Source organism: Patagioenas fasciata, chromosome 2 (genome assembly GCF_037038585.1).
Source record: "Patagioenas fasciata isolate bPatFas1 chromosome 2, bPatFas1.hap1, whole genome shotgun sequence".
Classification (NCBI taxonomy): Eukaryota; Metazoa; Chordata; class Aves; order Columbiformes; family Columbidae; genus Patagioenas; species Patagioenas fasciata.
In genome coordinates, this window is record NC_092521.1 from 56,913,664 (window position 1) to 56,939,508 (window position 25,845).

General features: G+C 37.1%; 1 protein-coding gene across 1 annotated transcript in view; it reads left to right on the forward strand.

The window, feature by feature from the left end:
• Window positions 1-22,738, forward strand: part of CEP192 (centrosomal protein 192) — an 82,875-nt gene extending 60,137 nt beyond the window's left edge. Inside the window, exons 45-55 of the mRNA XM_071805501.1 lie at window positions 1,101-1,273; window positions 1,621-1,744; window positions 4,897-5,002; window positions 6,429-6,561; window positions 8,165-8,244; window positions 9,135-9,230; window positions 10,805-10,924; window positions 15,605-15,726; window positions 16,616-16,739; window positions 17,198-17,256; window positions 22,243-22,738. Coding sequence (XP_071661602.1) covers window positions 1,101-1,273; window positions 1,621-1,744; window positions 4,897-5,002; window positions 6,429-6,561; window positions 8,165-8,244; window positions 9,135-9,230; window positions 10,805-10,924; window positions 15,605-15,726; window positions 16,616-16,739; window positions 17,198-17,256; window positions 22,243-22,381 — 1,276 coding nt within the window. The 3' untranslated portion in view covers window positions 22,382-22,738. The remainder of the gene's footprint in view (window positions 1-1,100; window positions 1,274-1,620; window positions 1,745-4,896; window positions 5,003-6,428; window positions 6,562-8,164; window positions 8,245-9,134; window positions 9,231-10,804; window positions 10,925-15,604; window positions 15,727-16,615; window positions 16,740-17,197; window positions 17,257-22,242) is intronic.
• Window positions 22,739-25,845: the final 3,107 nt, after the last annotated feature.

Genomic DNA, 25,845 nt, shown 5'->3' on the forward strand with positions numbered 1-25,845 from the left:
CCTTCCTGGTTTCATTGGTATCTTAAAGGGTAATTTGTCAGCTGTCCTGAACTGAGTCAGGATTCTCAGAAGCATTAAAAATAGAAGTAGAAATAACAGAAGAGCTGAATGTTTGCACAACATTGTATGGAGCAAAAGTTATGTTTTTTTCCTTTAATTGTTGATTTCTGCTTTCGTTTTAGTATTTTAAATCAAGCTTGTTGTGAGTTAAGCTTTTACCTTAAGAAAATATGGTGAATCATAAAATATTGGATTCCTAGCTTTCATGTATGAGCTTATCTGCCATGTATTTAGCAAATAAAGGTGTGAAATGCTAGGCCATGAAGATGAGGAAAAGATTGGAGCATCTGTCTTGCAAGAAGAGACTGAGAGCTGGATTTGTTCAGTCTTGAGCAGAGAAGGCTTGAGTGGGAGGATGAATCTTATCAATATGTATAAATACCTGATAGGAGAGTAAAGAAGAGGAAGCCAGAGTCTTCGCATTGACGTCCAGTGACAAGACAAGAGATGACAGACACAAACTGAAATGCAAGAAACTTAATTCAAATATGAGAACCCCCTTTTTTCTGGTGAAGGTGGTCAGACACTGGAACAGGTGGCTCAGAGAGGTTAAAGTCTCCATCTCTAGAGAAATTCAAAACCCAACTCGACGATGTCCTGAGCAACTTGTAACTGATCCTGCTTTGAGCAGGGGCGTTGGACTAGGTGTGATCCCCAGAAGTCCTTTCTGACTTGCAGTATTCTGTGCTTGTGTCAAGCACAGTTTGCCCAGCCTTATTTCTCTCTTTCATGCCTTCTTAATCTGAATACAATATGTATAGAGAAAGTATTTTAATTTATTATCACCAGAAAATAATTGTTTATTTGAACACCTTCCATTCTAAGTGATACCTTCTGCTTCTAAATATGTGAAAAAGCTGTGTCATGATAGAGCTGCTGAATTAATTTTGTCTGGATAATGGAGAATTGAATTAAATTGAACATGCATGTAAACAACACTGTATTTCAGTATTAAATTGAGAGATATACTAAGAATAGGCTATTATAATTACTGGAGTTATTTTTAGTACTACTTTTGCTTAATGCAGCCTTATTTTCAGATTTGAAAACTCTATCAGACATATCAATGCAACTTTGGACGTTCTTCCTGTTAAAGGACCTCAGGGTCCTTCATTACCTGTGAAAACCGATGATCTGGTTGAGAATAAATCAGTCACTCAACAGACTTGGGCAGTTACACCTGAGCACTTGACTTTGACATCTCCTTCTATTAGTAAGTATTTTTAAAGTTAATAAAATAACCATTTTAGTATTAAAATAACTGTAGTGCTTACCATGTTTGTAATTATTTTGTGTTTGTAAATGTGGCTTGGCCAATACTCTTGCTGCACTAGTGTTTTATCTAAACAATAAGCTTGGTTTGGGTTAAATTGTCAGGTAGTGTGCTGTATATGTGTATATGTATAATATCGACTGCATACCTATGAAGATTTTAAAGGATTGTGAATGTAAAAATAGGGCAGAAGACGCTTTATCTGAGTTGGTGTATCTCTGAATCTTGTGTGCTTCTGTGGATTGTTTTACATGTTAGATTTTTATAGCTTTTTTTTTTTATTACAGGTGGAACGGCAGATACTGGACAGGTACAAGTTTTCAACAATTCTAATAGGCCGTTGGTATTTGAGCTTTCATGGCCAGCTCACTGCCTTACTATAACCCCACAACATGGAGTTATTGAACCAGAGTAAGTTTCTTTTAGGTTTCATTTACATGTGGAAGTGTGAGATTTTGGAGAAATTTGGTTTTAGTCAGTTTAGGAATTTAGTTAATTTAGGAATTTTAGTTTTAGTTAGCTTTTAGGAATTAATTTTAGTTTGTTTAGACTATACCCTGAAACTAAGTAGAATAGTTAGCTTTTTGTCAGCTAACTAACTTATCCTTTCATAGTTTTTTATAGGAGGAAAGTTCTGCCACCTATAAAGTTACCTGGAGGACAGGAGTTTTCTGCGCCTAGAGATACTATTATTCTTGCTTTTTTTTCCAGGTGCTGGATAGCCGTCAAAGCTGAAGTTTTAAAAATCTTCTTTCACAATAGTTTTTTTGTTTAAAAATGACTTGTGTGTTTAGAAGGAAAAAGGACTTCTCCTTCTCCCCCAATAAAACAAGCAAACAAAACTAAAAATACCAGTTATTATAGAATGCTTCTCCTCTGGGGACTTATTGGTTTTTTGTTTGAAAATGTGCTGATATTCATCAGAATCTGACTGTCAGGGGGGTTTTTTGTATTCTGACAAAACTGTTTCTTTCCACTGAACTTTGGCTTCTCGGTGCCTGTAGGTATGAAACTAATGACAAACAAGTGTCAGGTCACCTCTGTCTTACCCTAGCAGTGTTACTGCACCATAGTCATAACATCACTGCATGTGCGTATGACTTCTCAAGGATGTCAGCAAAGTCTTTCAGAATAAAATGCATGGAAGTTCTGACCGCTTCTGAATTTGTTTTGTTTTGTTTTTTTTTTTTTAAGAGCAGTTCAGAAAGGCTTTCAAGGCCCTGTTATTAAGCTATTCTCATCTTCAAAAAAAAAGTCTCATGTTACACAAAAAATAGGTTTTGCTTTTTAAGTTTTATTTAAGTAGTTGCTTTAACTTGGTAGGTGTTTCCCCAAAACAGATATTTTCTTTTCAGTCCTGCATCACCGTGCAAGATGTGATACATTTTAACACTTAATTCCATATTAATGTAGATGTAAATTCTTGGAAGTTTTGCTGGGGAACTTCAATCACTAGTGAGAACAAAATAAAGAGGATTCTCTGGAAGGGCTCAGTAATATCTGACACTTCTTGCAGATTCAATCAGTGCTGAGAACAACCGTTTCTGAAAGAGATAAAAATGAACATCTTTCCAGTAGCTATGTAAGTAGGGACATCTTGAGTGTTTCATACCCTAGAATCAGGATTGCCTGTGGAATAATTTCTGAAAATGAGGGAGTTGAAGGCCTTCTGCAAGCAATTTTCTTGCACTGCATAATTTTAAAATGTGTTCCCTTCTCTGGAAAACGATGAGCTGAAACCTCATATGTTGAGTCCAAGTAAGTAGTCTGGATCAAGAACAGAGGCCTGCAAGTAGGAGCCAGACCTATGGAACCAGCTGACTTAAGCAAAGCAAGCTGGCCTTGCCTGGTTTTCTGCTTTTCATGACCATCTCCCAGCAGTGCCAAGAGCAGTTACCTTGTCAGGACAAGAGTCAGAGTCATTTAGACTATGCATTGCAGTGGCTGGGGCCAACAGAATTCTTGAACTGATTCAGCCACGAAAGGAGGAGTTCTAATTTATCAGTGATGGTGAAAGAAGGTTCTAAGATCAAGGACTGATTCTGCCATGCTAGAGCAAGCAGACCAACCCGTTTCACCTTGACCAAACCCCTTAAGTTCCACGGAATGAGTTAAAGCAACCTCTAACTTACCTGACCGTGGAATAATGAAGTCCTGAGGCGTTACTGAAGTTGGTAGCATTCCTACAGATTTTTCTCATGGAGGAGAACTGAAATTAGCCTCTGACACGTTGCTGTGCCTCAGTGTTGAGAATATTGGTAAGCACTGTGAAGGGAATTGCACTTTTGAGGCAGAAATTGTTATAATCTCCAAAGGCTGCAAGAGCTGACTTTGGAAAGTGTTTCTTCCCTTGGCTCTGCTCCTTTCTATGGCAATGAAAGTACTGAGAGGTAGTGTCTCTGGGTTGAATATGATGCTTCTGGGAGATACATGGCTTGCTGACCCCGTGCAAGTTGGATTTGCATGAGAAGTTTGCAGTAAATGTCGAAGACAAACTGGTAGGAGCAAAAACAGTGGAATGGTTTGTGATAACAGATAGTGTGTGTATTTAGTAAATCATATTCTCACATACATAGCTTTACATGGAGAAACATGAATGGAAGAGATTCTGAAAACTGCCGAGACTCAGAAAAACCCCAAACAAATCTTTAAGGAAATATTACTAAATTGATTTAATATTTTAAGGGCATTAACATCTGTTAGTTGAAGTTTGTAGAGGTGGTCATATTGTGACAATGATTATGGAACTGACTTTTCCATGGGGACTGATCTTATTCCTACACTAAACTTTTCAAATGTGAGGTGCTGTGCTAATGACATGTTAAGCTGATTCTTCAGGTGTAACTTGAATGCTTTTGATAACATACAACCAACGGCCTTCACTTCAGCAATTTTTATAATGATTTTTCAAATACTTCATTGCTTACCTTCTCCCTTCCTTTCTTTAAATGTCTCTAGTATAGAATAAGGAACATTGTAAATCAGAATTTATGTTCCTACTGGTCAAATTACTGTGTGGTGCCATAACTGCTTCAAGTGAGTTTAGACTCTTCAGTCTCCCCTACTCTAAATAACTATGGAAAGCACTGGTAACTTTGAAAGGCTTTTCTTTTTCCAAAACCAGTTCTGCATGGGAAGAAGGAAAGCAAGCTGCCTTTCTGAAACTAGAATTAATTTAAAAGATACTTGAAATACAATCTGTGCAGTTTATTTGCACAGTATGATTCCCTTGTTGACTAGCATTGAAGCTTATTTTTCTGAAATGTAGTTACATGTCTGCTTTATGTGGCCTGACTGGTTGTATATGTTAACAATAGATAAGATTTTCTCTATGACTACTTCTACTACCATCAATGACAAGTTTATAAAGTTTGTGAGTGTTAAGTTTCTACTACTGAAGCTTGATAATATATTGGGTATCTGCAAACCTTAAATTTAACTATCTCTACATCTTCACCTACCTGCTATCTTAAAAGTGTATTTTTGGGGGGGCGGAGGGCTAGTGAGATTTGTTGTAGATACTTATTCTGAGGATCATGCTAATATTTTTTTTCTTTTATTAGGAGCAGTATACTAATTCTGGTGAGTCCTAATCCGTCACTTGCCACAAAGCCTTCCATGATTCCTTGGAGTGGCCTAATCTATATCCTTGGTGACAGTGGAGCAAAGGTACACGGCTTACTTGGGAATTGTGTTTGCAACTGTTTGTTTTACTTAGGGTAAGGTCTAGAAATATTGCTAAAACCTTTTTAGGTATGAGACAGAGATTCTGCCAATTTTCATTATTCTTTCTAATTTTTGGAGTTTTCTTTGGAGGAAAAAACCCCACAGCAAGCCAAGAGCATGGTTAAGATGCTGGTTTGCAAATTGAGACTCTTAGTTCATTCATCTCTGAAGAAATATTATGTTGTGACCACTTAAACTGAATTACCCATAAAATGGCATCTGTATACCCACCAGACTTATGAATAATTTTCTAGAAATGCTAAATATATATATGTACATGTGCATGTATAAAAGTAGTCTATATAATATTTAAAAATAAGGGGTTAAAGGAGGTTATTGGACAACTTACCATAGTTCCTTTGTGTTATGAAGGTAAACAACCATCTGGCCAACAAGTCTTTGATAAAGAACGTCTAGAAAAGGTTCTTGCTCTTCATGCATTTTAAGATTTTTTTCCCTGGTTAAATTAAGGCATATAAATAAAATTTATGAAGCCAACAGTTTCATCAGTGTAAAAGCAGAAAGACTGCTTGGTACTCTCCCACAAAGAAATAGAGACACCTGGGTTTTATTTTTACAGTCAGTGTGTATTCTGGGTTAATTGTAACAATGTATGGAGGGAAGAATAAAAAACACTGAGAGGGTGAAACACCATATCTACTTTCCTTCTCCATGGAGGAAGTTGAGGTGTGATACAGGATTGGAAACTGTCTTTAAAAAGCCCAAAACAAATGGGAAAGTTGTTGAAAAAGCAAGTTGAGAAGGAAATGGAGACTGTGCATATATCTAACTATGTTACGTTCTACAATGTCAGAAGAGGATTTCAGAGAAGAAACACACTAGGACAAAAGTAGAGAATGTAGCAAATAAAATTTTAAGAGTTCTGGTAGATAATAACGGTTTTGCCATTTCTTTGCTATTAATACCTATCCAACTAAGCAAAAAGCATGCTAAGATTTTACAAGCATTAACTGAAGTTTTTAGAAGTGCTAATTATGTAGCAGAAGTGAACACAGAGCTTGTTGTGTGTGAGGCAGCCTGGTTCCCGTTCTCTCTGGGCAGAGAATATCATAGGAGTTACAAATTAGTTAAATTTAATGGACATTATTATTTCTATTGAAGTAAAATGTCTAGATAGCAAATTTTCAGTAAATTTTCCTGTACTCCTAAGTTAAACTTGTCCTAAAAATATTTAAACTTAGTGAACTGAAGTTAGACAATACCTGGTGGTTTAACTTACCGGACTCTTTCTCTGTTGGAATGTAAAGTTGAACATGAGATCTTACAGCTCAAGGAAATAGAGCTAAATATTTGTTAATATATCAGTATTCACTATTTAAATCTTTTTTTTCTCCTAATTGTGCAAAAGTGTGTTAAAGTGGATATTCAAGAGGCAGTTGCACAGAGCAGACCTGAAGCAGACTCAGTGTTCCCTCTAACAAAAATGGAAATAAAAAGCAGAGAAGTTTTTTTTCCTGAAACAATATCTGGCGAATGCTCAGGTAATATTTGTATTATATTGTGTTCAGAGTTTTTGTTTACTGTATTACACATTCAGGAACTTGAATGCTTTGACATTGTTTTTGTTCTTTTAGTGGCTGACCAGTTCCCCTCTTCTGACTTCAGTTTGTTGTGTTACTCCTTGTGATGGAACTCTGTTTAGAAGTTTGGGTTTTTTTTTTTCTTCCTGTATGTTTTGTTTGCTTTTGTTTTTCTTCTCCTTATGCAGTATAGCCACACTTTTCCTCACAGATAGGTTTGCATGCAGACAGGTAAGTTGCCAATCATTTAAGCAACTTTGAAGGCAACCGTACTGTGCCTGCGCAAAGAGGGCGCTGTGAGGTTACTGCATTTTGTTGAAACTGTTTTGGGTCACTGCACTTTTGCAGTAGACCCATTTTCCTCATCTGTGTATGTGTCCCTAAGATGTGAGGTCAATATATCTGTCTGTAGCAGAAAAATAAGCGTTATTCCTTAAGATGATAGGAATGTCAGCTATGAGTCTGGCTGTCCTTGTCTTGTACTTAATGATTGAAGAGGACACTTGATAATGGAGTCTCAAATCCTCAGTCTGTAGTTTTAATTCCTGTAATGCTTAAAATTCTCCAAATTACTGTATGAAACTGTTATTCAAAATACTAGATTTTTTAGTAGTGCTTAATTTTCTTTTCTAGGTAATGAAGATTTTTTTTGGCAATGATTTACTGATGCTACATGTTTATTTAACAGACTGCAGAACTTTCAAGGCTTAATATATCAATTAAATCTGGGTTTTTTTGCTACATTTGTGAAAGAGAAGTATAATACAATACTCATTCCTAATTTTATAAATGTCCCATGTAATATATATGCATTTCCTGAAGTCCTGCTCTAGACTGAGATGATCTTACAAGAGTCCATTGAGTTGTTCTCCTGTCTGCAAGTCAAGCATAAGCTTTTCATTGAGATTTTATACATACATATATATATATATCTTTATGTATGTATGCTGAGTAACAAATCCATATTAGAATGAGAACAGATTTTATTTGATGCAACTTTATTTGATTGGTCCCAAACTAGAATACTGTCAGTGTTTTTCCCTGAACAGTCAAACAACATCTTGGGAGGGAGTTAGGCATCTTGTAGGGGTTTTTTGGTATTTTTCTATGTACTGGTGGGTGAAGGTATCTGCCAAAAATCTGAATGCAGTAAACTGAAGCTGTTAGAAGTGACTCAGATCTCTCTATTTGTCATGTTCTTGATTTGTGAGAAGCTGACTTCCTACTACCAGCAATACATTCATGTAACATTCTTTGATGTGCTCCGGGTTCTTCTAGAGGATTATCTGTTATTGCTTTAGGGTTATTGAAGGTGAGATTTAGGTCTCACTTTGTTTCCTGTAGGCATCTTCAGTCTGATTCTTCACTAGAAGACTTCCAAATTTCTTTTGTATAAGCTTTTGAGAATTTTATGACAGTGAGCTTTGAGTCTGCTCTCAGAGTTGGCGTCGTGAGAACTGGTGCCATTAAAATTCTGTGCATCTGGAAACATAATTTCTGTTTAAACTCTTCCCACTAAAGATATTTGAACATTTAATGTATTAGTCTGGTATTTCTCTTCTAGAGAGTTACCTGGAAATGGAGAATAAAGGGGATGAAAATGTGAAGTGGCATTTGTCATCTTTTACACCAGCTTACGTTAAAGTGAGTGAATGCTTGCATTGTTAGTTTTATGCAAATCTCTTGTTGTTTTTTGTGTTTGTTTGATTGTTTTTTTTAATCTCCTCTCTGCCTGCTGCTTTCTTTCTCCCTCCATCCTCTCAAGAAAGGATACATATTTGAGCATGAATTTGGCTACAAAGATTCTTTTTGCCTCTGTGCACATCAGAAACTTGTTTTACTCCTTTTTTCATCACTAATATGCTCCCTGACTGTGAACCAGTGCTCTGTGAGACCATTTTTGGTTTGCTTACTGGCATATAGAGTTTGCTTGTGCTCATCCAGTATAGTTATCCAGATTGCATTCATTAGTTAAGCATACGTGAAAAATGTCCGTCCCTTTTGGCTCCAGAATGCTAGATTTGCCTTGAGACTTGTGCTGCTGGAACTACACTGTACGTGGTATCTCTGTAGGTAATTTAAGTTAGGTCAAGGATATTTGAGTTACACTGCTGTCACCTGTGCAGTTACTGTACCTCCACCATTGATATTTGTAAATGCTTCCCTGTTTCTTTGATAGCCTGAAATGCTGTGTTGGTCACTTTGATTTTATGCTAGAATTATTATGGTCTGCTGTCATTAAATGATGAAAAATGGTTGTGTGTTATTAACTGTAGCCTAAAAGACTGAGGATGCCATGTTCCAGCCACTGCACTGCCTCAAACTACAAGTCAGTAGTCATGGTGACTGCCTAGATGTTGTAGTAGCTTTCGTTCTTATTAATTTGCTTTTAGGGATTCAATATTATTCACTTGAAAGCATCTTGCTAGGTATATTTTCTTCAGTTCTTTGAAAGGGTGATCTGTGGGGGAGGTGTGCTGTGTGGTGTTTTTTTGCCCTTCCCTTCTGAATCTGACTCATAACTTTATTTACAGGGTGTGGATGGAACTAGTTGTGTTCATAGGGTTACATACTCCGCTTTCAGATGTTCCCGTGTTTCTGGTACTCTTGAAGCTCATGAGAAGGATAAGGTAAACTGACACTTATAAGTATTTCGAGCATATTAATGTATCTCAGTTGTGAAATGGGATCTTACATGAGAAATTTTGTGAAATAACAGCCAAATTTTTGAAGCTGCTCATACTTTATCTGATAATGATAAAATGTTGGCCTCCCAAAACTGGCTTCTGGGGTATATCAGGTAGGCAGTATCTATTTAACCACAGCTGTTATAGTGTCTGCTGAGTTGATGATAAGAATTTATACTATCAGTAGTTTGACATGGTGGTGTTTTTTGGTTTGTGGGTTTGGTTCTTGTTTGTGTTGGTTTTTTTTAAGATAAATTATTCTAGAACAGAAAATTATTTTAAAGTTGTTTCAAAATGTTTTGCAAAAATCTGTAAGATAATCAAAAATAATACTGTGTTCTTACGCAACTGGTGCGAGAACTGGTTTCCCTTCCTTAGAAGGAGTCTTGTTATACTTGTTCAAGAACAGTTGTCTGTTTCTAAAGTTAATTTCATTTGAGTTACAATTTTATCTCCTGGCCAGTAGAGGGTTTCATAACCGCAGTTATAAAGCACATCCAGGGACATACTGAGTGGGTTTCTATGGGGCTTTTGTCCCTCACCTTCTCCCTCAATGCTACTTCAGTTCTATCTGTTCATTTTCATGAACACCTGTCTTATAATCAGTATGGATTATTATGACATGCCTTAGCTACGTCATTTCTGTGGTGATACAATTTGTAATCTATTGACAAGGAATAAAAATCTTACTCCTGTACAGTTTCATAGTTATTTCATAATATTGAAAAATCAATATTTGAGTTTAGACAATTGTCTTTGCCTTAACAATCCTAGTTCAGGCCTGTTTGAATAATATTTACATTATTGGCATGTCAGGCTGTTGGCTGGAGCTGATAAGGTACAGTGCTATCATGATTTGCTGTTTTTTGCAGTGGGTATGATAATATTTGGCTGATTAGATACAGCTGTAGTGATCTATCCTAACCTGTTGCTCCCCTTCTCTTTCTTCCCTTAAGTTCAACTCAGAAAACAATACAAGTTTACTCCTGCATTAATGTGGTACAGCACTATACAGAGACAAACCTTTGTTATGTAGGTGGCCTTTAAGGATGATCAAATGCGTAGCCTGCAAGTTGGCTTAAATTTCAGGCCTTCTGGTAATTGTAGCACAGTGTGCTGACAGACTTGGAGCTGGAGGAGTGCAGTTGTTCACGGCTGAGCTGACAGATGAAGGAAGCTATTGCTGGCCTTCAGCTGCACGTATTTCCCCTCCTGGTCCCCTTCTCCTCTATTTTACTAATAGAAATAATTGTGCAAGCACTTCCTGGCTTTACTTAAAGCAGATTAGTTGGACTCAAATTTTGAGATTTTTTGCACAACCTGTTTCGTTAGAACTGTCTCTCTTATGGGCAAAGGAGGACGAGCTGTATTGTTTTCTGCAAGATGACTTGTGTGTGGAATGTATGTTCTGCAGGGTGTACATCTTGTGCTTAACTGTAACTTTGTGTAGATAAAATTGTGAAGATGTATAGATTATCTCAATAAGCTGCTGCAAAATTTTTCACTTGTTTTGGTAGATTGCTGTAATGTTTTTACCTAGAGATAAAGGAGATTACTCTCAGTTCTGGGACGTTGAGTGTCACCCAGTTGAAAAACCTAGTCGGAAACACAAATTAAGAGTTCATCTTTCTGGAACAGTAAGTATATAAACACTGTCCTGAGTGTAAATTTTTGATAACTATTTTACTATACAGTACTCTTTCTCATAGGCACTGGCACATCCTGAAAAAAACCCTGCTGATATTTTATTGAACTCAACTGTACTGTTTTTCTTATGTTACAAAAATAGCTTTTTTGCCTTGCTTATGTGATAATGCATTATCTTTTGCCATTTAAGATATAAGATTTTATTTTGTTTGGAGAAAGTAGAGACAAACTTGCCTTCTGTGGGAATTGTTGCTGTGGATGCAGATTTGTTTGTATCAGACACTACCTGGATTGGTTTTATTTTTGTAAATAAATAGCAAACCAACTGACCTTTGCTATAACAGGGAACTTAAGGCCATATTGGAATTTTCAAACATCCATATTGGAGATATGGATTTGTCTTTTATAGAATCTGTTTGAGTATTTTATCAGAGTAACAATGTGGGGGGGTGGTATTTGAGATTTGTACATGAGAGCGATTTTGGATTTTGAGGGAGCTGGGTCTCTTTAGTTTGGAGAAGAGGAGACTGAGGGGTGACCTCATTCATGTTTATAAATATGTAAAGCGTGAGTGTCATAAGGATGGAGCCAGGCTCTTCTCAGTGACAACCCATGATAAGACAAAGGGTAATGGATACAAACTGGAACACAGGAGGTTCCACTTTAATATGAGAAGAAGCCTCTTTTCAGTGAGGGTGACAGAGCACTGGAACAGGCTGCCCAGGGGGGTTGTGGAGTCTCCTTCGCTGGCGACATTCAAAACCCGCCTGGACACATCCCTGTGTAACCTCATCTGGGTGTTCCTGCTCCGGCAGGGGGATTGGACTGGATGATCTTTCCAGGTCCCTTCCAATCCCTAACATTCTGTGATTCTGTGATTTGAGCTCTTCTTTGCTCCCATATTGTTCCTCAGTTCTAACTTTATGGTGAGGCTTGGAAAGAGGGATTTGAGAGTTAGAACTGATTTTTTGTGCTCTCACTCCTTGCTTTGCTTTTCATCCCTACCTCACCATTCACAAAAGAGGCATCTACATAGGACAGAGAATCTAGTACTGTTAGGAAGAATTAATTCTAATGATTAGTTAAATGAGGTGAATATGAGGACTTTGTGCATTCACTATTGTATGATTGCTATATATGCTTTGCTGTCCTCTCCAGAGACTTTGACTTGATTTTTCTAAGAAGCCCAGCTGAAGATTTGGGATCTTTCTTTAGAGTATCAAACCTGTTTGTGTAGTAGGAATCTTATTTACCTTTCTTGCTGGGGTACCTCACCTTTTGTTTTGTGAAGTCCTTGTTCTTCCAAGTAGCTAATTGTGTTGAAAGGGGACTTGTTACAAAAGTATGTGTTTAATAGCTTCTAATTTTAGCATGAAGTATGAGACCTGTATAATGTTTGGTTTGGGAGGAGTTTTTATTCAACTTTTAACTAATTCTTTGAATATCATTTTCCTTAAGAGGAGAAAATGTGTATGCCGTTTGTCTGTTTAAAACTAGCTGAAATTGAGAGATCAGTTCTTTATCAGAAATCCAGAGTTTTGAAGAATTCTCTTTTTAAATCATGACTAGTTGTCAAGAGTTGTGTAAATCTGAGCAGCACAACTTGATATTAATGTTTTTGAAATACTGTCAGATTTGTTCCTCTTGATTCTTTTCAAAGCTGTTAACAATTAGATCTTTCCAGCATCTCTGTGCATATGGGAAAGAATATGTCGAAATTGCGTGAGATATGTCACAATCATTTTGAAAAAGAGTTGAAAGGGAAATATTTTGTTTATCAGCTAGGTAAAGAACTATGCATCTCTTTGGAAGCGGGATCAACACAGAACTTTTACTTAAATTGTTGCAGCTTTTTAAACAGATCCACTTTTAGTAGAGAAGACAACTCATCTATAATTATGATGTCCTAGTGAACAAAAGTTTAGACGAGGGGTATTGAACTCATTTTCCCTGGGGGACACATCAGCCTTGTGGTTGCCTTTCAACGGGCCAAATGTAATTTTAAGACTGTATAAACATAACTGCTCCTGCATTTATACAGTCCTAAAATTACATTCGGCCCTTTGAAAGCAACTGCGAAGCTGATGTGGCCCCTGGTGCAAATGAGTTTGAAACCCCTTCCTTAGACTGTGTTACTACAGCTTTCAAAAATACTTGGATCCTGCTGGGTTTCCTGAGGCAGAGGGTTAGGGTTACTAGGGCTCTGGTTAATGTGACTTTTGATAGAATGAAGTGGGAAGACTGACTGTCATTAGAATTGACTGAGTGGTACTTACTTATAGCACCACTTCAAAAGAAATGAAAAAATTGGAAGAGCTCAGGAAAGAACTAAAAGAACAAGGTGAAGTTAGGAAAATCAGTGCATTTTACCACTTCTATTTTTTCCTGAAAAAACAGTTCACTGTGACTTTCATTATGCTCTGCATGCGTTTACAGTCCCCACCAGTGGAAACCGTAGTCAGGAGCTCAGAAGATCGCGTTTCCAAAACTGATCCCAGAGATGGGAGGATTCTACACGTGCTTTGCAGCCCCAACCTCTCAGCACTGGCCATTTAAGCTTAGTTTTTTCTTTTCCTGAGAAACATTTGTTAGGCTGCTCCCAGGTACTGTTCTGAGATCTTAGAGCAAAGAATGAGTATGGCCATTGTGCGCAGGAGTCTTGGGTTGGTATTTCGGTCTAATTATTGGTCCGTTTTGGGTGAAACTGAGACCTAGCAAGAACCTGGCGGAAGGCTGAGACAGCACCTTAGTTGCCATTGCTCCTTTGGAGGTAGAATGCTGAGGACTGCATAAAGAATTCCTGCTGTTGTTTGAAGATATACAAGTGTGAAGATTATCCAAGTGTTAAGTGCAGACCATTTTTAAATTTACATGCCTTATGTAGTTTAGTTATGTAACTATGTGACTTCTAAATGTATCGTTTTGCAACAAACTGAGCTGAATTTCTTAATACTTAACACAAAACATTCTGCTAACTGAGAGTCCTGATTTTATTAGTATTATTATTATCAGCAGTACAAATCTTCATCTTTGGGTATCCCAGGAATGAGAGAAGGAAAAATCTTTTGAAGCTCTGTGAGCAAAGTAATTCCAGTTTTAAAGCTAAACAAATTTCTATGCTTTTGAGGTTGCTTTGTAACAACAGCACTCCATTGTAGCCATTTGGACAGTGTTAACACACTGCTTTCATTTGGAACAGGAAAATACAGTATGTGCCACGGTAAAGGGTGCAGTACTTCAAGATGCCCTTATAAAGACCGGGGGAACTTCTGATAGTTTTCCGTAATGTGCTTTATTCTTGGGCTGTAAACTTGCCTTATTGGTAAATTAGAACTTGAATTATAACACTGAGGCACAACACCATCATTTTTCCCTGCGTGGAAAACTGAAAGCTCTTAAAACAAGATACATGTACAAATCCTTTCTTGTCTTTATGTATTGGGTTCTACTGTGGTTCATGGATTATTTGCAAATGGAAAATATGCTTTAAAATTAAGTTTTTTGGGTTTTTTTTTTGGCTGCTGCTATTTCTGATAAACTATTTAGCAGCTCTTTCAGTAGAAGAAATGAATGTCTAGAAGACAAGTTTGTCATAGCAGGTCTATTGAAGATGACTCTTTTTTTTCTTTTTTGTCCTTCCCTGTGTAAGGGAATCAACTGGTTGTCTAAAACATCAGTAGAGTTTCAAAAACTCAGGTGGTGTTGTACAACAATAAGTGTAGGGAGGTTCTTCTGGTTCTTCAACTTTGTTCAAGATGATGTGACCCAAGAGGCTTCAAACAATATCTGGCTAGATTTGTGAAACAGAGAATTTGAAATCGGCTATTTGGTGAAGTATTCCCTTAGTGTGATCTGTTCTCCTTGTGTTATAGTACACTGAATGATGGTAACTATTTTGGCCTAATTTCTGAATGTTAACAATTGCCATATAATACATTATCACATTCAGTTTCTCTGGAGAGACCTTTCTTTGAGAAGGATATATTGTGGCTAATATAAAATTATTCCGAAGCTTTTTGCTGCTGTGAGACTTCAAACTACAATAATGACTTAGACTTTCCTTTTTTTGAGCAGTTGTTAGCCACCTGCTGTTCTTGAGGCATATGGGAAGAATATCTGCAGAGGAATGGGGTTTTGTTTTGGCTTTTAGTAAAATCTTCATTTCTAGCAGCCTTGAGATTCCACCTGCACTACTAGTTTGTTTTGAACTGGCTTTTAACTTTTGGGGTTTTTTGGTTGGTTGTTTTTTTTTTTTTTTTTTTTTTTTTTACAGTGATGGTGGTGAAACACTGGTCCAGGCTGCCCAGAGAGGTGGTAGATGCCCCATCCCTGGAGACATTCCAGGCCAGGCTGGATGGTGCTCTGAGCAACCTGATCTAGTTGAAGATGTCCCTGCTCATTGCAGGGGGTTGGACTAGATGACCTTGGGAGGTCCCTTCCAACCCAAACTGTTCTATGATTCTATGAAATAAAGTATGCATAAGACACAGAAACTTGTTAGAGTATTCCTCCTAACTTATCAGTTCTGTCTCAATGATCCAGACTCTGCTGTTGCTGAAAAATGATACTTCAAATAAAGAGTCTTGGATTGGGCAAGGGAAATGACATATTTGATAACTAAAATACTTTTGAATGTGAAAGTTAAAGGCTTTCTCTATTTTTGCCGATAGGGTACTAAACTAGAAAATTGCACTTCAAATGTGGAAGCTTCTGCACGTGCCTTCACAAAAACTGAGCTTTCAGCTATACCAGAAATGAAGGTTTGCTCTCCAGCACGTACAGCTAAAGCAAGGTATGTATGAACAGAACTTGAAACAAGAGAGTCTGCAGTTGGGTAAAAGTCGGGGGCAGGAACCCACAACCAAAACCTTGTTACCATTAAACCAGCTATATGGTGGAAAAGGCTGTGCAGAGAGGCTGTGTGGTCTCTGTCTTTGACGGTTTTTGGGATCTGACCTTACAAAACCCTGAGCAGCCTGGTCTGACCCGGCTTGGAGCAAGAAATTGAGACCTCTTGAGTCTCTTCTGACCTGAATTATCCTATGATTCTACGTTGAAGAGTGAATAGCTGCAAACCCCAGACTTGCCAAGCCTTTCAGTTGCTTTGTACTGTTTAGCCTCCCGTGCCTTTTCAGTTGGGTTTCTAGGTTGCCCAACCATGATTTACTGTTGTAAATGAACTAGTATCAGCAGCAGAATCTTGTGTATACTTTGAATGTGCTCCCCTTTTGGAGACTCCATAAAACTGTAAAGGCATTTCTGAGAAGACCACTGGACTCTATGTCTTAACCTTGCTGTTCTTCAGTCTGAAGTTGATTTCTGGTTCTTTTACTTGGGGGTTGATGTGAGTATGTCAGGGGAGTAAAATGTTTTGTTTAAACGCTGCTTCTCTGAGAGGAGTGTCCATTTCTGTAGTAAAGCATATGTGGGGAAAATGCAGATTGTGGAAGTGTGTATAAGCAAATGTATATATATTTATGCCGTGGTGATGTTTTCTTTCTTTCTGCCTAAAATGTTTTTGCCTATAAAATTTAAGGTGTGAGAGTTTATGTCTTCAGCATCTTTCCATTTTTTCTGATTTAGTCACAAAAAATGCGCCTGTTATTTTGAACTATAAAATCAATATATCCAGACCATATAAGTAGGAAATTTTAATATCTTTAATTCCGTTTCCAAATCAGAGAAGAGGAGGTGCCTCGAGGGGTGTATGCACCAGAAGACCTGTACATATTTCCTCCAACTAGAGTTGGGGAGTCATGCACATTAAAGGTCAATTTGCGGAATAATTCCTTTAAAACACATGTGGTAAGTTTAACAGACTTTATTTTAAATACATTTTCATGAGTTCTTTCGGCAGTTCAACTGCAATGTTATTTTTAATCTCGACAGAAGACTGCAATAGTACAAGTCTTAGTTTCTTAGTTTCAAAGGTCAATATTATATTTGAAGAATTTTGCTCTCCTGTAATTTTTCTCTTTTCTTTTGTCTGAATCACTAAGTGTATTTGTAATATACTTGCAACTGAAAAAATAATAGATTATAGTTTGCATAAATTTGTTATCCTGATTTTTTTTTAATTTCATTAAAACATTGAGATGTAAATTTTTCTTACTACGCACAAATCTGGGCATGGTTTCTTTTTAAACCCTAGGTCTCTGTAAAGCTGTATTTGTAAGTGACCTGATTTATCTTAAGCATGTCATAAATTGAATACGATAGGCTTAGATATAGTGCACTTTTAAGCATTTTGTATTAAATTGCAGCTGACATTTTTAAGACCCGGAGAGCCTTTCTACATCAAGCACACGAATTACTCTCTAAGGTGAGTAATGCATATGCTAACAATATCTTCTAACAAAAAAATTAAACAAGTAATTCAGTAAGATAAATATCTTCTCTATATGTACAGTGCTAAAATGCAGATGTAATTATCCAATGTTCTAGCTGTCTAGTTAAAGGTGTGGTTTTGGTTTTTGGTTTTTTGATTTTTTTTTTCTAAGCTGTACTCTGTAATCTTGGTTAGAAACAGAATGAGCCTACAGAGTTATTTCTGCATCTGCCAATTTCTTCCCTGCAAATTGTTCCTAACAGTGCTGCTGCTTTTAATGCTAAGCCTAATGCTTCATTTAACCATTTGGCATGCTGTGCACAATCAAGTCATTCCTTCCATTTATACTTTCTGCACAACAGACCAAGCAAATTGCCTTCATCATGCTTCTGATTTGACTAACCTGCAGAGCTGCAAAGATCCTCTGCAAATATAAGGTTTGGGCAGCCAGTGGAACTGCCTGGTCATACCAAGTATTTCAGCGTATTACCTGCATAAAAGGAGTTTTCAAGTTGGTGATAACAATACCTCAAAATAAACCCAGTCATTTTTAGAGTTCATTTCAACGAGTATTTGACAGTCCTATTAGTCATCTCTCCAAGAAGTGTAGCACCTCATGTGCTCGTCTGTAACAGGGGGGTTGTCAGGAAGACAGAAATATTACCATTTCATTTGAAGTCACACAGCGCACATGTTTAAACAGGTCTCCATTTTAAAGACGGGGAAACTAAGGGTGTATGGAACAGAAATTGTGAATCAAATCATAAACAAAACTAGATACTCTGGCTCCTTAACTAGTTTTGTGTCTCCCGGTGGTACTTAACATTTATTTTAAAGACAGGGCTGTGGTGGTGTTAGCCACAGGTATTCAAGGGATTCTTAAGGCTGCTTTTCAGTGCAAAGTGTTATAACTCCACTTAGGCATGTGTTCCACTGTTTCTACTTAACTGGCATTTTCTTATTAAATATGTTACATCAGACAGAACAGAAGGGTTTTTGGTTTTTTATGGAGGCAGTGACCAAGATAAAATCTGTTCAAAGATGACTAGCTAGGTCTGTCTCAGTCTGTACAGCTACAGACAAAGGACAGCTTGACTCAATTGTCTCTGGAAAAAAAAGATGAGTGACTTCACTGGAAGACACTTAAATATTTCAAAAATATTCTTGATGAATGCTGTAAAAGCTATTTGGTATATTTTCTGAGAGATTATAAACTCCTTTTGGAGTTTAAAAGTATCCAAAGTAGAGTTAATAAGTTTAGAATTCAGTCTGGCATTCTAAAGGTTATCAACTGAATATACTGTACTTTGTAGTAACATTCTACAACCTTTTTTTTCCTAGTAACTATAGCTGTTTTTTCTCCAGCCATAAATATTAGCCTTCCCAAGCTTTTTAAAAATTCATTTACCTGAAGTCAACATAGCTCTCTGAAGAAGCTCTCCCATTAAGAGCATAAAGCACAGAAGATTTACTTGGATAGATGCTTTTAAAAAAGTGTTAAAAGAACTTTTAAAATGGCTTTTACGTGAGAATAGCATCGAGCAGGGTTTCAGGAAAGCCAACGTTAACTGTTTCCGTCTAAGCTAGGTTAACTGGACATCTTACAAAGTAATGTTCAAAAGTAACTGGATAAGAAAACTTTTCAGAAACTTGGGATATTAGCTTGTAGATAAGAATGTGAAAATAGAAAGTACCACCTACCTGTATTTTTGGACCAAAAAAGTGTCATGTGGTAAACATGGTCTGTTACCTGCTCTTCACTTTGAGGGCCGAATTTGAAAGCAATCAAGTGTAATCAGGTTTTAAATCTGGATAATGGAATTGCAAGTTTGTATTTAATATCAAGAGTCTGACCTTCAGAAGTTGGTATAGTGACTTGCCAGTTCTTCAGTTGGTTATGTGATCACAAGTACCAATACTTAATCACTTCTGGTTCCTTTACCACAGTTTGCTGAGCTGAAAATAGTAATGGGCTTTATCCAGATACAGTATCTTTCAACCAAAACTGTAGGACAAAAAAACCCAAAACCAAACAAAACCAGGAGCCCTTCCCCCCAAACAACCAAACAAAAACACACACAAGAAAACAACAACAAACACACACACCCCCCAAAAAAACCCCAAACAAACAAACAACCCCAAACTTCACTAAATATCTTAAACTGTATATTTTGGCTTTTAAGTACAGAGATGTCATTTAGCTAATGTTGTAAGTCCTCTGAAGAATGGGTGGGAATGAATTGTCTGGAGTTCGCATTCAAAAGTGGAGATTTTTTGGTGTTTTTTTTACTGCAGAGAGTGTACCTTTGACAAGATAACTTTTAAGTGTATAAACGTGCAGATGAAACATCAACCACTTGGCTTTTTAAAAAGTTTTGCCTAAGTTCTGTTTCTGGAAGGACCACCGGGTTATGCCAATCTAAAAGAAGTTTGAAAACTAAGGTGTTTCTATTGCATTGCCTTCAGAAGCCACCTGAAGTCAGTTGATTACAGGGTAGTATACATCTCAAATATTACTAAAAGATAAAACTGGTTTTTGCTTGACTAATTACTTTTGTTTCCAGTAGCCACTATTCTGGATGTCAGCAGTGGCTATTTTTCATGATAGATCTGGTTACTGTGGCTTAGAGGCAGCTTACCCACATTGTTCCTCTTGAACTTACCTGTTGCTGCTGTTGTGTTTAGAAGATTATAGTATTAGTTTGTCTAAGAAATGCTCTTTGACATACCTGACTTCTCAGAAATATCACTTGAAACTGATGCAGCAACCTGTAAAGGCCATGTAGTATCCATAGACTAATTGAGCTGCAGGCATAATGAAAGATTTGAAGTAAAGTAAAGCTTTTAATTAAGAAAAAAACCAGTTAACTGCGAGGGGAACTCTTGTTCTTGACTAGTTTCTGGCTACTGTACTTCAGAAAAATATTCCAGGTTGCTTCTAAGAACAGTTATGCTCTGTAGTAGCTGGAGTCCAAACTTTCTGATTTTGTTAGTTGAAGAAAATGGAAATAGCATCTTTCCTTTTGGATTAGGAAGCATAAGAACTCAAGTGTGTTGAGCCTTATTCCGACTGTGAGAAATTGACTGCTACAAAACAAATCCAAAGTAATGTCTAGTTCTGCTTTTAGAGAAGAGCAATATTGTGTATAGCACCAAGCAAATGGACACGTGAATTTTGAGGTCAAATGGAGTTGAATATAGCTGTCATATGCTTAGAAACTGTGCTCTCCCTCGGTATCACTGAAGTCATATAGTACATATTCTGGAAATTAATATCTGACAGCCAGATATGGCCATTTCTTTAAAAGAGGAAATAAACTTCCTGTTAAGTTTTTGTTCATATAAATTTGAGTTTGATTATCTTGTTCTTTTTTAGTAAGTGTTAGGATATGTAAGGAAGCGTACATGTATTATTTTGGAGATGATGATATGGGCTTATGCATCCTGTCTGGCTTTCTACTGAATTTACTTTTATTTTTATAAATTCCCAGGTGGCCTGGCTGAATGCAGCTTTAGACTCTGTTCTTACTAAAATTTGTGTTTTCTAATACAAAGTATCTGTTACAGATTAAATAGTCATACTGATGTTCTTCATATATAAAATGGACTTTTTTTTTTTTTAAATAAAGTTGAGTAAATATCTTCATCCCATATATTATAGATAGATAGAGGCAGAGCATGGCAGGCTTGTTACACAACACTCAGCAATCAAGTATGAGACATGAAACCCTGATCTGGCTGTACTCCTCTGCTGTATTATTGATTGTAGTTCACGACAACACAGTTAGTGCCTTGTTTTGGTATTAACCCAGTTAAAGAATACAGTGGCTTTATTCTGAAAGCATGTACCCTTAAGTTACGTGATTGACCAGTATCGGTTTGAAAAAACAAAAACCACCAAACATTTGCTAGTGTGACTGTTTTAGCACTAAGGATGATATTACATAAATGAAGCTGGGATCAGGCTTGTATGTAGGGGCAATATTATGATTTCCAAATGTAGGAGAAGGGTAAGAGCCCAGACTGATTATGATAGGTTGAACTACTGTAGACAAAATAAATATGAAAAGGCAGGAAAAAAATAAGAAAAAGTAGGGAAAATAAGCACGTGCCAGAGGACGTTGAGTAGTACTAAATACTGTTAAGGGGAGAAAACTGAAACTACAATAAAAGAAAGAGAAAACTGAGGCTACAATAAAAGAAAACAAAGCTGTCTCCTCTTTGGTTGTCTTACTGAGTGCTGCTGTTCTTTTTTTGCTTATTTCAATGCACGCCTGTTACTGTTACCTGTCTGTCAGTGCTGGATATTTCTGTTGGATGTGATGGAATCCAATATGCTGCCACTCTACATTTCCACCTTATTGCTTGTATAGCTTGTATTTTTAAAACATTCACTCTGGGCTTTTGGCAATGAGGACAGCCACGCATTACATTTAGTATGTTTGTTATACAATCTGAATGGAAGAGGAATAATATAACCTAAAAAGGTGTAATGTAAAGTCTTTAAAACACTGTTTGAGGATGGGTATATTGACTTGCAGTGATTCAGCAAAACGTTTCTTAATGTGGAGGCAATTAGAAGTAATTGAAATTATTCTACTAGCTTCAAGTTGATGGAATTTTTAAAAGAATTAGAAATTTTAGTGTACTTGTCATGTGAGTTCTAGAAGGAAGAAATGTAGTCAATTTGCTCTAAATATAGTTTATGCACTGTCTGTATTATTGTTAAGAGGCAGACCAAAGTTATGTAGGTAAACCAGCAGCAGAAAGGTATTGTGGTGATTCAGTAGGAAAGAATGACCTTTACAATCAAAGTCCCTCAGAAGAATAATACATAATCAAATGTATTACAAACTTGATGATCCAGTGCACATCCAATATACTATTTTGGTGAAAATCAAAACTAAACAAGAATTTCTGTATCTGGTAGGATTTACTTGTTCATTAACAATGAATATGCACATAATTGTCTTTTTACAGATCCTATCATTACATCAATGTGCCAGTCCAGTTCAAGCCAAAGGCAGAAGGAACATTTGAATGTCTCTTTTTTGTGCTGACGACCACCCATGCCTCGGTTAATATTCGGTTACGTGGTACAGCTATTGCAAAAAAATAGAATAGTTTTATAACTGTTTCTAATAATTTATAACAGTTTATGCCATTTAAAATATTCCGAGATTTCCTACTACATTTCTGTACTAACGTCCTACTTGTTTTGCCCTGTGATGCTGCTTTGATGGAAAGTCTTCTGTAAGATGAATTATGGTGCTTGTTTTACAAGTCTGTTTTGTTAGTAAAAACACTGAGAAACAACATTGTATATTTTAAAGTTATCATGTTCTAATTTATGTTTTTGCACTTTTGTTGAAAAGGGAAGTTTTCTATTTTTGCATTTATTGGGAATAGCTAGATACTGATCTATTTTATTGTAAGCATTGTAAATATGCAAATAAAAATCTATGTGTTAACCATTGATTCTACCTGTTTTCTGTCTTTGGTTAGAGAATTTCTTGCTGTAGGTGATGGATCTAGCTGCCTGCTTTTAGGCAGTGCTTTTTTGGGGGGGTGCCAGCGAGTAGCGGGAGGGATCGCAGTACAGCAGCTGACCTGTTAATGTCACGTCTTCATCTGGTAAAGCTGGAACCAGACTGATGATCTGACAATCAGCCCTTAGTTTTTACACAGTTCAGTGACAGGCATAAGTGGTTTTTTAACTATAATAATGTGAAAACACTGTAAATTAAGCATGAGCAATGCTACCCTCAGCCGTCGGAATGATTCATACAACCCAGTATTCTGCCTCCAACAGTGGTGAGAAGATGTTGCTTTGGGAGACGACATAAGCCTGGCCACTGCCTCTGGTTCACTTTGCTTGCATTTCCTCAGCATCTGCAGTCACTGCATTAGGGATGAGAGGTAGATTCCCACCTATCCCTTTTTTCCATTTATCTACCTGTTTGTGAATTTATCTATTTACCTTTTTGAACCCTTTTGACACTTCATTTCTACAACTTTGTGTGGCAGCAAGCTCTGAAAGTTTACTGTAGGCTCTTTTAATGAAAGTTATTTTTTGTGCGCACTAAACTGGCTTCTTTCTAATTTTGTTGAGTGCTCTCCAGTTCTCATATTGTAGGATTTGACAAACAACAGTTTCCACATTCAGCTCACCCCTTGTTACCACGTCCTTTGTTCCCTCTGGCTCTGTCTGCTATTTTATTTCTACAGCATGGAGCTGTAAGTCTGAAGTTGCCTTAAGCTAGAAATGTAGCTTTTTGACAGCATAGTTCTGTCATAGCTTATGTATATTATACCCTTAATCAGGTTGGTAGAAGAATGAGTGAGAATCCTTTCAATATGAGATTGTTTGTTTAACTGCATTTTCAAACAACTGAAATCTGAAAAAACTGTGAGGAAGAACCTGAAGTACCTGAAGTGCATCGCCGTTGATACATGCCACTGCTGTTATGTTAAAGTATACTAAAGCATGCTAAAGCTGCCACTTCTTCGTGAAACCATGTTTCTCAGCAGGTCTAAAAAGAAGGAAGATTTACTAAAAGAAATTAAACTAGACATGGGATGACTTGCCACCTTCTTATTCTTCCATGAACACTTAAGCTCCTGTCTGCTAGATGTTGTGACCATGTTCGTCTTGCCCTCTCTCTGCTAGCTGTTACTTGCATGTTTCCCTGGTTGATGCCTGTGTACTTCTGAATACAGAATTGGAATGGAGGGAATCTTCTGTCTGCTGCCTTATCTCAGCAGACTTTGCTACTTCATTTGAGAAAGACCCTAGTGTCCAAAAGCCTGTGTTGGTTCAGTTTTAGAAGCGTAATCAGGAGTCTCTTCCAGATCTGCAAAAAAACACCGAGCTCTACATCACTATCTTCAAAGTGTCTGAGTTTTCTAGAGTAATATCTTCCAGCTGCCCTCTGTTATAAGTTGTCCTTGCCTCTTGCTAGCCTAGAGTAATCCTCAGAAGATGAAGGTAGTATGGACTGCAGGTCGTTACCTCCAGCTGTTCTACAGTTTCTCTTTTGTTGTTTCACATTAATGCAGCTGAAGTCTTATTTATTGAAGGGAAGGCTTGTGATTTGTTGTACATAGAAGTCACATTCACTATGCATTTACTGCTCTAGCAGCTATTCTTGACCATCCACAATGCAAACTTTTGTTTGCTTTCATTTGGTTTTGGTTTTTTTGCTTGTCTTGAGGCAGAGGGTGAGGAGGAGGAAAGGAGCACTTCAGTGGCAGCCCAAGTCTTGGATAGCTGATTCTTCAGTTCTGGGTGAAGTTTATCCCCAGTAATGAAGGTGAAAGAGCTGGAGCACGGCCAATGTATTTTTACTTGTGAAGTGAGAATATCAGTGTGACTTCAGAAGTCTTGAGGAAGTCTCTTCAAACTGCTCCCATTCTTAGTCCATAAAACCAGCCTGTTTCCTTTCCTCATGGTTGCCTTATCTATGTAGTAAACTTTTGTCATCAAGACAATCCTGCTTTGAGTTGTCCAGTGCTTACTATGAAGAAGACCTGAACTCTGTCTGTACATCTTTTAGGGATACAGCAAAACAGAACAATTCTGATCAATTCTCAAAGACTGCAAATTGGATTAAGAGTTTAAACCATGATACTTCTGATAAAAGAATCAGAATTAGCTTTGGGTATAATTCTTCTCTCACTTTCAGTCATTGTCTGTTTTGAAACTTATTTCAATTTTTTCCCATTGTTGGATGCAATCCTTTGTCTCAGATGGGGAAGACTGGCTCAAACATCCCAAGCAGGCACACTTCAAAAATAAACCAACCTAAACAAAAAAAAAACCACACTAAATGATGTCTCTTTAATTAATCTTACTTGATTTTAAGACTAGTCAGAGAGAAAATTCAGACATTTAATGAATTTTAAAAAATTATTTATAATACTGAGGATGTCTTTGTACCTGCTCAAGCTAATTGGGATATTAGTAATCATAATTATTCAACAGCTTTGTAAAGTTTTCACATCATTGCCTACAAATGGAGTTATAATACATTCCGTACACGTGCTTCAGTGTGTTTTGGAGATTGTTGCCCTGGCATCTGAAACTAATTAGCGTTCAGCAAAACTACTAAAGGTGGATATCAAGGCCTGGCTGTCTAGAAAATGATTTTTTGATCATATAAAAGATTAAAATGATGAAGAGAATTTTGTGAGAGATTTTTGGTGTATTAAGTAAGTTATTGAAGGCAGTGCTAGCTTTTTGAAGTAGAACATTAAAGACTTGGGGGCATTTTTGTGGGACGAATGCCTGTGAAGTGAAATGCTCCTCTATTCTTGCCCCTGTGATTTGTGGAGGAGTTGGGGGCTACAGGGCTATTAGAGTTCACTACGAGGTTAGTAGGTAATGTATCGTATATACGTGAAGTACGTTAGCCTTCTATATTGTAGCATCTTTGGGAATGAGAAAAGGCATGGGAACAAAGTCCTTGCAAGCTAACGAAAGAGTGGACTTATGAATTAAGATCAGTCATCCCTGGGACTGTAGTTGAATATCCTGATTTTTATTCCCGGCTATCTCGTTCTAACTTCTCCCCCACCCCAAAC